Here is a 13,233-nt window from a genome sequence, read left to right as displayed (position 1 = left end):
AAATCTAGCTATCACATGAGAGAAAATATGCCTTTTTGTCTCTGAGCTTGCCTTACCTCACTTTACATGATTTGTTCTAGGTCTAGCCATTTCTCTGCAAATGACATGATATCCTTCCTATTAAAAATTCCGTTGTGTATAAGTACCACATTTTTTTGGATCCACTCATCTATTATAGGGCATCTGGACTGTTTCTACAACGTGTTTTTATTCTTATAAGTGTTATAGAGACCTTTTTTTTTTTAATGCACAAGTACCTGTTCTCAAGGAAAAAAAATGGAAAGGAAGCTAGATGGCTTGCTTCCTCACTTCCTTCAAGTATATATTAGACTGTACCTTTTCAGGAAGACCATCTGACCTCTTATTAAAAACTGAAAGTTAGCTCCTTTCCCAGCACTTTCTGTCCCTAGTCTCTGATCTATTTTTTTCCATCCTACTTTTCACCATTTGCAGTTGCTATCATTGGAATATAGTCTGCCACACCAAAATTCTCCATTGTAGCTTTGTTAGGCAGCAACACATAGTGGGAAGTGTTTAAGTTATGGGGCAAAGCCTTGATGACTAATCTTAGCTCTTTTTTTTTCTTTTTTTTCTTTGGCCAGTCTTGGGGCTCGAATTCGAGGTCTGGCCTGAGCACTGTCCTTGGGCTTCTTTTGCTCTAGGCTAGCCCTCTACTACTTGAGCCACAGCACCATTTCTGGCCTTTTCTGTTTATATGGTACTGAGGAATCGAACCCAGGGCTTCATACATGCTAGGCAAGCACTTTACCACTAAGCCACATCCCCAGACCCATAAACTTGACTCTTTTGCAGTGAACAAAGTCTCCAGTCATCCAGCTGGATTAACTACCCAGAGCACAAGTTGTTACAAAGTAGAGTTGCACCCTGTGCTTTGTATCTCCTTCACTGTCCTTTCCTTCTGTTACTCTTGCTCATGCTCCTCCCATGTTATGTAGTATGAGACCTTTACAGCAGGTGCTGTACAACTTGAACTAAACCTCAGCACTTTTTATAAATAATCATAATAAGGGGCTGGGAAGGTGGCCCAGTGGTAGAGGGCTTGCCTTGCATGCATGAGGCCCTGGGTTCGATTTCTCAGCACCATATAAGCAGGAAAAAAAAGCTGGAAGTTGTGCTGTGGCTCAAGTGGCAGAGCGCTAGCCTTGAGCTGAAGAGCTGAGGGACAGTGCCCATGCCCAGAGTTCAGGCCCCACGACCGGACCCCCCCCCCCCAAAAAAAAATAATAATAAATAGGAACAAACTATGGTGTTGATGTTGTATGTTTTACTCATTTCTTTGTTTTCATTTTCACCTACTAATGTGTGTACTTCACAAAGGGAAAGCGTGTTTGTTTTAGTATTCCCACCTATAAGTCCAGACCTAGAAAAGATTCTGTAATAAAGCAGGCACTCAACAGTTTTAAGAATATAGAATACATTTTTCGGTAGTAAGTATGAGCATTTCTGTTTTGTTTTGTTTGGAGACAGGTCTCACTGTGGAGGTACCTCTGGCTGGCCTCAGTCTACAGAGCACTGAGTATGAACGTTTTTAAGACATTTATGAACATTTTGATATACACTGGAAAATTACCTTTCTAGGAAAAGTAATAGGAAAAGTAATAGAATAGATTTAGCTTTCTACCAGCAGGCTGTAGAGAATGCTTGGTTTGTTTCATGTTTGGTACTGTATTTATTCTTAGATAATATTGATCTAGTTATTCCATGGTACTCATGCTATAGAGAAAAGCCATTTGCAAAGATTGGAAGAATGAAACAACATGATAAATTTAAGGAATTAGGCGTGGTTTATATACCTAGAATATAAGGATTAACAAATGGCAGCTGAATCCTTTTATAGGTCAAGGGAAGGCTCTGAAGACTATCAGGAAGAGATGTAACATTAAATCCATATACTATAGCAATGTGCCTACAAAGTATTAACATAGCAACTAGTGAACTATTGAATTTTGAATTCAAGAAACTTGGAAAGTAGACTGGTTATATAGTTTGACTGTTTTAAGTGAGAGAAAAACTTTCTTTCTTTCTTTCTTTCTTTTTTTGGTTGTGGGGCTTGAATTCAGGGCGTGGGTGTAGCTACTTCTGAGCTCTTTCACTCAGGGCTAGTGCTCTATCAATTTGAGCCATAGCACCATTTCTGGTTTTCTGGTAGTTAATTGGAGGTGAGTCTCCTCATTTGCCTGCGTACCTTGGCTTTAAACTGTGATCCTCACATTTCAGCCTCCTGAATAGCTTGGTTTACAGGAGTAAACTGGTGCCCAGCTAAAACTGTCTTTTCTGTCAAAGTGTGGGCTTAAAAAGTTCCCGCTTTGGCCTGGTCATTTTGCTTTTGTTAAGAAAAAGAGGAACACCTTTGAGATAAAGAAGGATCTTTTTTTTTTTTTTTTTTGCCTGTTGGTCGTGGGGTTTGAACTCTGGGCCTAGGCACTGTCCCTGTGCTCTTCTGTTCAAGGTGAGCACTCTACCTCTTGACCCATAGCTCCACTTCTAGTTTTCTAGTAGTTTATTGGAGTCTCATGGACTTTTCTGTCCCCGCTGGCTTTGAACCATGGTCCTCAGATCTCAGACTCCTGAGTAGCTAGGATTACAGGCGTGAGCCACCGGCCCCCGGCTAGAAGGATCTTTTGAAATGTAAGGTTTTGTCTTAAAGTGGTTTCTTTTTGGAGATGAACTTACTGCAAAGTCACCTAAAATAAATGTTTTACCCTATTCATACTAGCTGATGATGAGCAGATTGTGAATCTGAGCTCAACCAATCTGAGCAGAGGGGCAGGGCCTACTGCCTTAGGGATAAATAGGGGAGCAGACTGCTTGTTTCCTTTCTTGCTTGCCAGATTTTTGGCTGATGGCATACCCTTTTGGGTAAGTAAATTTTGCCTTGCTAAGACAATTCTTTCTGTCTATTGTTATAACTCCAGTGGTTCTTGGAGAGCATATTTATAACATAAGGAACACATTACCCATATTGATGTCAGAAAAGGAACAGCACTCACTGTAAAATCCTCAGTGAATATTGGTGGTACTGACACCATTGACAGTGAATACTGACAATAAATCTCAATGGGAAAGTTTTTGTTATTTTTTTTTTTCATAGCTGTTAGGAATTGAGCCCAGGGCCACCTCCATGTCAGGCAAGCCCTTTAATATTGAGCTACATCCTGTAGAATCATTTCAGAATTTTAATAAAGCAATTACTTTAGGTAAGATTTCTTTTTTTTTTTTTGATACAGGGTTTCATGTCCATGCCTAGAACTCACTGTGTAGCCCAGATTGACCAAACTTCTACTGCTTCTGCCCTTCTGCCTCAGATAATTAGCTAATTAATTTCCTTCCTTCCTCCCAACCTCCCTCCCTCCCTCCCTCCCTTCCTTCCTTCCTTCCCTCCCTTCCTTCCTTCCTTCCTTCTTTCCTTCCTTCCTTCCTTCTTTCCTTCCTTCCTTCCTTCCTCTCTCTGTCTGTCTGTCTGTCTATCTGTCTCTTTCCCCTTCCCTCTCCTTTTCTCCAGCAGGTCTGAATCTCCTGAGTCATTAGGATTATAGCTATGAGCCACTGGCATAGGACTTGTTTAATTGACATTTTTAGAGCAGAATAGTTTCATAAACTTCACCAGCTGACAGCGTTTGACAGTTGTCAGTTTATGACCAATGTGTTTCTGTCTATTCCCTTTTACCACTTCCTACTCTAACTGCCGTTGTTTTCAAGAAAGTCATCATAAGCCAGGTATTGGTGGTTCATACATGTAATCATAGTTACTCAGGAGACTGAGATTTGTGGTTCGAAGCCAACTCAGGCAGAAAAGTCCCCATGAGACTCTTATCTCTAATTAACAACTCTAAAAACTGGAAGTGGAGCTGTGGCCGAAAGGTATAGTGCGAGAGAGAGAGAGAGAGAGAGGAGAGAGAGAGAGAGAGAGAGAGAGAGAGAGAGAGAGAGTGGTGCTAGCAAAAAGAGCACAGGAACGGTGCCTTATCTCTAATTAACAACTCTAAAAACTGGAAGTGGAGCTGTGGCCCAAAGGTATAGTGCTAGTGTGTGTGTGTGTGTGTGTGTGTGTGTGTGTGTGTGTGTGTGTGTGTGTGTGTGTGTGTGTGTGTGTGTGTGTGTGTGTGTGTGTGTGTGTGTGTGTGTGTGTGTGTGTGTGTGTGTGTGTGTGTGTGTGTGTGTGTGTGTGTTGCTAGCAAAAAGAGCACAGGAACGGTGCCTGGGCCCAAGTTCAAGCTCCATAAATTTACTGTCAAATACTCTAATAAATACTTTTAATGTATGTAATTGTAAAAAGCCACATTTTTATCTTTCACAGGACATTTTAACAAATAGATCATGGCCACCATAGAAGAAATTGCACATCAGATTATTGAACAACAGATGGGTGAGGTATGTCTACTTTATATTTAATTTGCTGACCTATCAAACTTCTGTTACTTGTGCTAAACATGCATGCTAGCCACTGCAGGTGCAACAGAAAGCTATCCCTAGCCTTCACATGTTTTTTATGTAGTGAGAGCTAATTAAATAATCAATTAAAATAGAATATGTGATTGTTAATAGTATTGGATGCTAGTGTGCAAAGAAAAAAAGAACTATAATAGAGTTAGGACTGACCAAGGAATGTTTTTTGAAGGGGATGAAATGTTTTTGAAGGTCAGTCTTGATACTTCATTTCATACAGGTAAGTTTGTTTTTAAAATGATTATGTCCTACTCTTTAGCAAAAGATACCTATGCTAGGATATATTTTATTATTGTTGTAGTTGTTTCTATTCACAGTTTTTGGCTTGTTAACCCCACAGTTGATATTATTTTTTAACTGAGTAGAATAATGAATTGGGAGCACGTTAGGACTCAAAAAACTGTTTACTATTGTGACCTTTGACTATTTGTGTCCTTCCTAGAGGAGAAAGGTTTTGCTATAAGACAGCACCCAATAAAAACTAGTCTCTAGTCTCAGTACTAGCCTAAGAGGTGATACAGTGTACGACTGGCCTTGTCTCCAGTGAAAGTGGTCCAAAGTAACCAAGTCATAGCCAATTGTCCCAAAATCTGTCCTTAATTATAACTAATAGAGAGACAAGGGTAGATAGGTTAAAAAGAGAAAACAAATGATTTTTTTACAGTGCAGATAAATTATACCATAACCATACTACAATATTACATAATACTGATGTTGATGAGATTTAACTACTTCATAAAGGTTGTATGCTAATGTTAATATTGATAATGAAATATATTCTAAAATTATACTAAAGCCTCCATGTGACGTAGTGCTTACTAAAAAATGACTGACTTGGTAGCATATGCCTGTAATTCTAGCACCCAAGAGGCAGAGGCAGGAGAAACATGAGTTTGAGACCTGTCTGGGCTACATGGTTAAGACCCTGTCCAAAACAAAAACACAGATAAGACTGACTTGAGAAATTAGATAGAAATAAGACTAGCAAAATATATTTAAATATATATTTTTTTGGGGGGGGGAGGGAGTCCAGTCGTGGGGCCTGAACCCTGGGCCTGGGCGCTGTCCCTCAGCTCTTCAGCTCAAGGCTAGCACTCTACCACTTGAGCCACAGTGCCACTTCTGGCTTTTTTCTTTTTGCTTATGTGGTGCTGAGGAATCGAACCCAGGGCCTCATGCATGCAAGGCAAGCGCTCTACCACTGAGCCACTTTCCCAGCCCTATAAAAATGTTTATAATGGCTTCATAAGACACATTTATTGTTTCTTCATATCTATCCCTAGTCCACACTGGCTTCTTCAAACTTAGAGGTATTTCTGTTAGTACAAGGGCTGTATCTGGTCTATAAATGCTACAATGGAAATACCCTGACAGATTTGCTTTGTTGCAAAGGGGCCATATTCTAACATTAAGGAACTATGAAACTATGATATGATAGAAGTTTCTAGATTTTTTTAAGAGACAGGGTCTTGCTATATAGCTAATGCTAGCCTTAAACTGGAGATCCTGTTACCTTAGATTTTTTTTTCAGGTTCCAGAGTTTGAACTCAAGGCTTTCCTCACACTTGCTTGTTTTCCTTGATAGGCTGTCATTTTACTACTTGTCTCTAACCTGGTGCTTTTTCTAAAAAACTGATTTATTATTATTAAGTATTTGAATTCCATAAGTCAAGTTATGAGTACAATACATCAGTGTCACTCCTTCCATTATTCTTCTCCAGTTCCTCTCAACCCTTCCCCTCTAGTTGCGTAGTTCAACTTTCATAATGTACACTGAATGTAATGACTGCATTTACTCACCATTCCTCTCTCCATTCCTGTGCCACCGTCTTAGTACTCTCCTTCTCCCAAACCTTGTTCCACTTCCTGATATATAAATATTCTATTAAACAGTTTGTTTCTTGTTCAAAGGATGTTGGACTCCTCCCCTTTTGTCAGTTTGTACATATGTATTATCATCTATGTTTATGTTTTAGTCCCTCTAACTTTCACATAAGAGGGATAGTATGTGCATTTGTCTCTCTGAGCCTGACTTACTTAACGTATTTTGTTGCAGGTCCATCCATTTCCCTACAAATTACATAATATTATTTCTGATAGGTGAATAAAGTTCTATTGTATTTATGTACCACATTTTCTTGATTTACTCATCTGTGTAAGGTATCTGGGCTGTTTCTGTAAACTAGGCTATTGTGAGTACTACAACAATGAATGTGGACATGCAGGTGTCTTTATCCTGATTTGTAATATTTTGGGTAGAAGCCCCAACCTGCCCTTTTGCTGTTATTTTGGAGATGGAATCTCATGAAAATTTCTGTCTGAACAGGCTTTGAACCATGGTCTTCCAGAAATTTTCCATCTGAGTAGCTAGGATTGTAGATATGAACCACTTGTACCATGCATTGACTCAGCCTTTTGTGTGATGAGATTACAAACTTGTGTCACCATGCCCAGCTTTAACAGTACTTTTCTAAATAATATTAAAACATTATTTCCCTTTCTCCTTTTGGTCCACACGAGCTACATGATATGATGATACTGTAATTTGAAATGTATCAACATTTAAAAGGTGCACATAAGTCAGACACTGGTGGCTCCTGTTTATAATCCTGGCTAGCTATCAAGAGGCTGAGATTTGAGAATCACCATTCAGATCCAGCCTATGCAGGCAAACCTATGAGACTTTTTCTCCAAGTAACTAGCAAAAAGCTGGAAGTGGAAGCCCAAGTAGTAGGGCTAAAACCATGAACAAAGAAGCCAAGTGAGAGCTCGAAGCAGAGTTCAAGCCCCAGTGCAGGCCAAAAAGAAAAGTGTGCATAATTCAATGAACCATGTTTTCTTAATTGTCAACGCATGGTATTACAAAATCATACATGAGTAAAGGATCCATTCAAATTGCAGAAGAGAGCAATGGATTTTAATATAGCTTCTGATTCCACATTGCAATTAACCTTTGAAAAGCTACAACTTGTCAAGTTTTCTCATAGTATCAAAGAACAATTTCCATAATTTGAAAAGTCATTTAAAATACCCTGCTTCCTTTCGCACAATAAATGTGAGGCCAGATTTTCTTTATAAATTTTAACTAAAACAACATATCCTAACATATTTGAAAGAAGAAGCAGATATGAAATTCTAACCTCTTCTAAATTAAACACTAAAATAATTTGCAAAGTGGTAGCATATCACCATTCATTCAACTGAATTTTTTGTTTGGAAATAAACTTTTATTTTCCTTGAAAATGTTATTTTTGGGGGGAGGGTGGTGTGGTGATTCAGACCTGTAATCCAAGATACTTGGGAGAAAGGAGATTGCAGTTTTAAGGCCAGCTCAGCCAATAAAGTTAGCAAAACACTGTCTCAAAAACAACAACAGGAGTGGCGCTATGGCTCAAATGGTAGAGTGCTTCCCTTGAGCTGAAGAGCCAAGAGACAGAGCCCAGGCCCAGAGTTCAAGCCTCACGACCAAAAAAAAAAAAAAAAGAACCAAACAACAAAACAAAACTTTAATCTGGGGGTAGTGGTACATATATATAATCCCAGCTACTGGGAGGGCAGAGAAAATTGTGAGAACATATCTGGAAAAATAATCTAAAACAAAAAGAGAGAGGAACATTGTTTTAGGCACTTTTCTAGCAACCATGAGGCCCTGATTGCCCAATATTGCAAAAAAGAAAAAAGTATCTTCAGTGAGCTGCTATTTAATGAATTAAGTATTTTTTAAAATTCCTCTTTGAAAATATTAGCATATTTGTAATAGTTACTGTAACCCACATAAACAAAAATCTTTTATACCCTCAGTAAATTTTTACAGTGTTAAAAGGTCCTGTGACCTGAGAACTGTCTACAAAACTTACTTCTTTATTAGAGAATGCTTTAAGTATTGTGTTTTCAAAAAATATCTCAAATCTAGTGCTTTTCAATTCCTACATAGCTACCACCCTATTCCCAGCCATTATCTGTATGTGTGTGTGTGTGTGTCTGTGTGTGTGTGTGTGTGTGAGTGAATGAGTTATAAAAGACCTTGCCACTTCCTGTTCCAACTCCACCACTGTCCTTCCATTTCAGCAGTAGGAAATCCAGACTTGTGTGGTGCCCTTGAAGTATCAGATAGTCTGGCCCTGCTAGTGCTTAGATCCCATCTTCCACTCTAATCCTTGTCTTCTGTTTTACTCATGTACTAGACAAAAACTGTCTCCATATGTGATTTTCCCTCAGGATGCATTCTTTCTCTACTTACTTTGTTTTGATTTTCTCCACAACATTGAGAATACCTACAGCATACCTATTTGATTATTTTATGTCTCTCCCCACTAAAATAAAAGCTTTAGGAGACCAAAGATTTTGTAGTGTTTACTGCTGTGTCCCAGAAACTAAAACAACAAATTTGTTTGTCTGAGTGAAAGGTGAAACAGAAAAGGAAAGAACAATTAAAACAGAGTTCAAATAGTGTTACCATTGCACTTTTTTTTTTTAATGTCAGTCATGGGGCTTGAACTCTGGGCCTGGGCTCTGTCCCTCAGCTCTTCAGCTCAAGGCTAGCTCTCTACCACTTGAGCCGCAGCACCACTTCCGGCTTTTTTTTGGTCTTCGTTCTTCTATTTTTCTTTTTTTTCTTTTTCTTTTTTTTAATTGTGAAAATACCATATAATTTCGGCTTTTTCTGCTTATGTGGTGCTGAGGAATTGAACCCAAGAACTCATACGTGCAAGGCAAGCACTCTACCACTGAGCCACCTTCCCAGCCCCCCATTGCACCTTTTGTTTGCACATTTATTCCTATCAAACAGAATTTCATGGAAGTAATGTTTGCCAAGTTAAAAGGTATGTGTAACTGATGGCGGTTTGCCTGAAGATGTCAGAAAAGAAGAACAAAGATTGAGTTGTTTATTACTAATATGACATGACTGTGTTAGATTGTTACAGAGCAGCAAACTGGGCAGAAAATCCAGATTGTGACAGCACTTGATCATAATACCCAGGGCAAGCAGTTCATTCTGACCAACCATGACGGTTCTGCTCCAAGCAAGGTCATTCTGGCCAGGCAGGATGCTACTCCTGGAAAAGTCTTCCTCACAGCTCCAGATGCAGGAGGTGTCAACCAGTTGTTTTTTACAACTCCTGATCTGTCTACACCTCAACTTCAGGTAAATAACTATAGAAATGTCTTTTTCCTTTGTGCTTGCAAAAAAAAAATATTAAGTCATGCCATTAAGACTTTATACATATCCATTTTCAGTAGAAAAAGTAAATGTAAAGGAGTCTGTGCAGGCTGCCCTTTCGTATGAGCTGGTTCCTTCTTATTCTCACAACAATGTATTTTGAGGGATTCTTTGTTTTGTTAGTAAGATCCACTCTGGTTAATTTGGCCTGGAAAGGATTTACCGAAGGCTGTAGAAAGCTCTGGGCCAGGTTCCCAAGAATAACTGTTAAGTCTGCTGTAAAACTTCACAGTTGGGAAACTGTCAAATCAAGAGCAGCTTCTATAGCTGCAGGTTTTAGAATCAACGTACTGTGCCATGTGTAGGAAGCTACCAAATCAAGAATTTAGAATCATATCTGCCAACTCTAGCAATGTGCCTCCTCTGTTGTCATCTACACCTTCATTAATATAGCTTTCAGTCTACCTTGGTTGGCTCTACACTGGAACTTAGCATATAGATCAACACTACCTCTATTTAACTTTTTCTAGAATGCACAACAGTGCTTTATTTTTGTATACCACATACCGTGGCTATATAGATATTTTTACTGCCAGCTTCTGTAATTGAATATATATATAATACCTTATAAGTTTGCCTACCGAGAAGTTTTGGGGGATATTTTTGGGGTTCCATGTTTGGGAACTGTTTGGTGACATTTCCCTGGTCTAAGAAGATGTAGTTTCTGGTCTAATGATCTTAGGATATGATCACGACCTCTACCCTTTCCGTGTCTCTTCTATTATTAAGAATAATAGTAAGCAAACGATTAGCATCAGTTTCATTGGTAAGCTAGTAAGAAAAGGAGCAATACATACATTGATAAAAAATGTTTTTTAAGTGCTTATTGAAAACTGTGATAATTTAGGAAAGAATGAGGCTATATATTAAGTAGTAGGGGGAAAGTCATTTAAAAAATCTTTTGGGGGGGGGGGAGATGGGAAAGGGAAACAAAGGAGGAGGCATGCTTGATAAGAAATGTGCTCATTATCTTGCCCATGTAATTGTAACCCCTCTATATGGTATTTTCACAATAAAAAAAAAAAATCTTTTATTTATGGGGCTGGGAAGGTGGCTCAGTGGTAGAGCGCTTGCCTTGAGCTGAAAAGCTGAGGGACAGCGCCCAGGTCCAGAGTTCAGGCCCCACGACTGACCCAAAAAAAACCTAACTAAATAAAAATAATAATAATAAAAATAAAAAAATTTTTAAAGATTGGTAGAGCAAGGTGTTTGTTTTTGTTTAATTAAGGGGGAAAGAGAGGTTATTAAATGCCACACTTTTTTTTTAATTTAAGGATGGATTTGTTTACATTTAAAAAGGTTAAAAGGAAAGATGGAGAGATAAATCTAAAAAAACCCAAAAGAACAGTGTTCTTTTGCCAGCGTCCTTTTCCAGGAACCTATTGATGAGCTCCTCTTGTAGCTTAACAGGCGTACTAATTTGCTCATGGCCACCCCGCCTCACCTCACTTCTGCTCCATTACATGCTTCCTTTTTGATGAGTGCAGAACACATGCTCTCACTGTACACACAGCTTGGATTTTAACTCACTGATGTAAAGTCTGAACCTTTGTAGAGCAGTTGTAGTCACATAATTAGAATTGATTGCACCAATGCCTTTCAATGAATAAAGTCTAGATATATCTTTTTAGGTTATTATAAACTTTTCCTATATCATTCCATGTGGGAAGGTTCTGAATTCAAATTAATGTCATAATACAACTGCAATAATTTTACATATTTCATGTACTATTAGTACATACGAATGAGATACAGTTACTCATAGGCTGAGCATCAGTGATTCATCCTAGCTGCTCAGGAGGCTAAGACTTGAAGATCATAGTTTGAAGTTAGCCCTGGCAGGAAAGTCTGAAACTATTTCTATCTCCAATTAACCACCAAAAAGCTAGAAGTTGAGCTGTGGCACAAGTAGAGTACTAGCATGGAACACAAAGGCTAAAATTTTAAAAAAGAAAAAAATGCTCATGTATTTGTGTATTGAACAGTTAAGTATTTTTTTTTGTTTTTGTTTGTTGGTGCCAGTACTGGGGCTTAGACTCAAGGCCTGGGCACTGCCCCTTAGCTTTTTTACTCAAGGTTGTTGCTCTGTCACTTGAGCCAGTCTCTGCTTAGGGTATTTTGGTGGTTAATTGGAGATAAGAATCATTTGGACTTTCTTGCCAGTGGTGGCTCCAAACCTTGATCCTCATGTGTCAGCCTTCTGAGTAGCTAAGATTATAGGCCTTTTGCTGTTGTAGATTTTGTTTGTTTCTAGCATACATTTGTTATACTGCAGGATTTCATTCGGATGTTTTCATGCACACTACAATCAGTCATACCCCCTCCCTAATCACTTTCCCTTTTCTCCTTCCCCCTTCCTAAAACACTTTCAATAGGTTTCACCATTCTGTTTTCATAGATACAAACAACTTCAACCATATTTATTCTCTTTTAACACTTCTTGTTGGTGCAATCTCCTCTAGCAGCCACCTCAAAATAGAGCAATAGGGTCTTTCTCCTTCTCTCTCTCTTTTCTTTTTTTTTTTTTTGTCGGTCGTGGGGCTTGAACTCGGCCTGAGCGCTGCCCCTCAGCTCTTCAGCTCAAGGCGAGCGCTGTACCACTTGAGCTACCGCACCACTTCCGGTTTTCTGGTGGTTAGTTGGAGATAAGGGTTTCACGGACTTTCCTGCCCAGGCTGGCTTTGAACTGCAAACCTCATATCTCAGCCTCCTGAGTAGCTAGGATTACAGACATGAGCCACTGGCACCCAGCTTTCTCTTTCATATTTTTTAAATGTATTTATTTGTTGCTGGTACTGAGTTTGGGGCTGAGAACCTTGTGCTTGCTTGGCTTTGTTGTAGAGCCTGTTTCTGTTTTCCCACCGAAAACAGTTTGATTTCTTAATGTTATTGTTATGGAGCAAATCAAAAATCAGTAATGTCTGCATGTTATAATTTAGTTTTGTCAAGAAAATTAAGATTAGTTAAATTAATAATAGAATATACAGTTTAATAACAAGATAAAGTGAAAAACTAAAGTGAACTTTCATTTTTTTTTAACAAAATGAGAATGTTACTGAGTAGTAACTTTTTTTTTTTTTAAATAAAGCTCTTAACAGATAATTCTTCTCCAGACCAAGGACCAAATAAGACTTTTGAACTTTGTGTAGTATGTGGAGACAGAGCATCAGGTAACATTAAAAATAACTTTGGTGTGTGTTACTTAAATTATTATCACTCTACTATGTTTCCTGTAAAAATGAAAAGAAAAATAAAGGAACATGTCATTTTTATGGCTCATACCCAAAAACTTATCAAATTTAATTTTTCTCTAAACTTTCTTATTCATCATTTTTTTACTTAAATAAAGTTTAATTTGACTTGTAACAGCATACTGTGAATATGTTAATGTGGTATGAAAAGTTTCACTTTGTGGAAGTAAAGATATAGAAATTTTTTGAATGTAAAAATTAGAAAATAGCTCAAAGGAATCATTTAAAAATTAGTACCCTTAATAGTATATTAAGGTTTTTAATTTTTGAGGCTTGTTCCAGAAATACAGTGTA

General features: G+C 38.2%; 1 protein-coding gene across 2 annotated transcripts in view; it reads left to right on the top strand.

Moving 5' to 3' along the window:
* The window catches only part of Nr2c1 (nuclear receptor subfamily 2 group C member 1), a 40,242-nt gene that overhangs the window by 2,906 nt on the left and 24,103 nt on the right, over positions 1-13,233 (top strand). For both annotated transcript variants that reach the window (XM_042693328.1, XM_042693329.1), the window contains exons 2-4: positions 4,319-4,392; positions 9,383-9,613; positions 12,777-12,858. In XM_042693328.1, coding sequence (XP_042549262.1) covers positions 4,339-4,392; positions 9,383-9,613; positions 12,777-12,858 — 367 coding nt within the window. In that variant the 5' untranslated portion in view covers positions 4,319-4,338. The remainder of the gene's footprint in view (positions 1-4,318; positions 4,393-9,382; positions 9,614-12,776; positions 12,859-13,233) is intronic.

This window comes from Dipodomys spectabilis, unplaced genomic scaffold, assembly GCF_019054845.1.
Source record: "Dipodomys spectabilis isolate Male_0828 unplaced genomic scaffold, ASM1905484v1 ptg000163l, whole genome shotgun sequence".
NCBI lineage: Eukaryota > Metazoa > Chordata > Mammalia > Rodentia > Heteromyidae > Dipodomys > Dipodomys spectabilis.
This window is presented reverse-complemented; position numbering and strand designations above follow the sequence as displayed.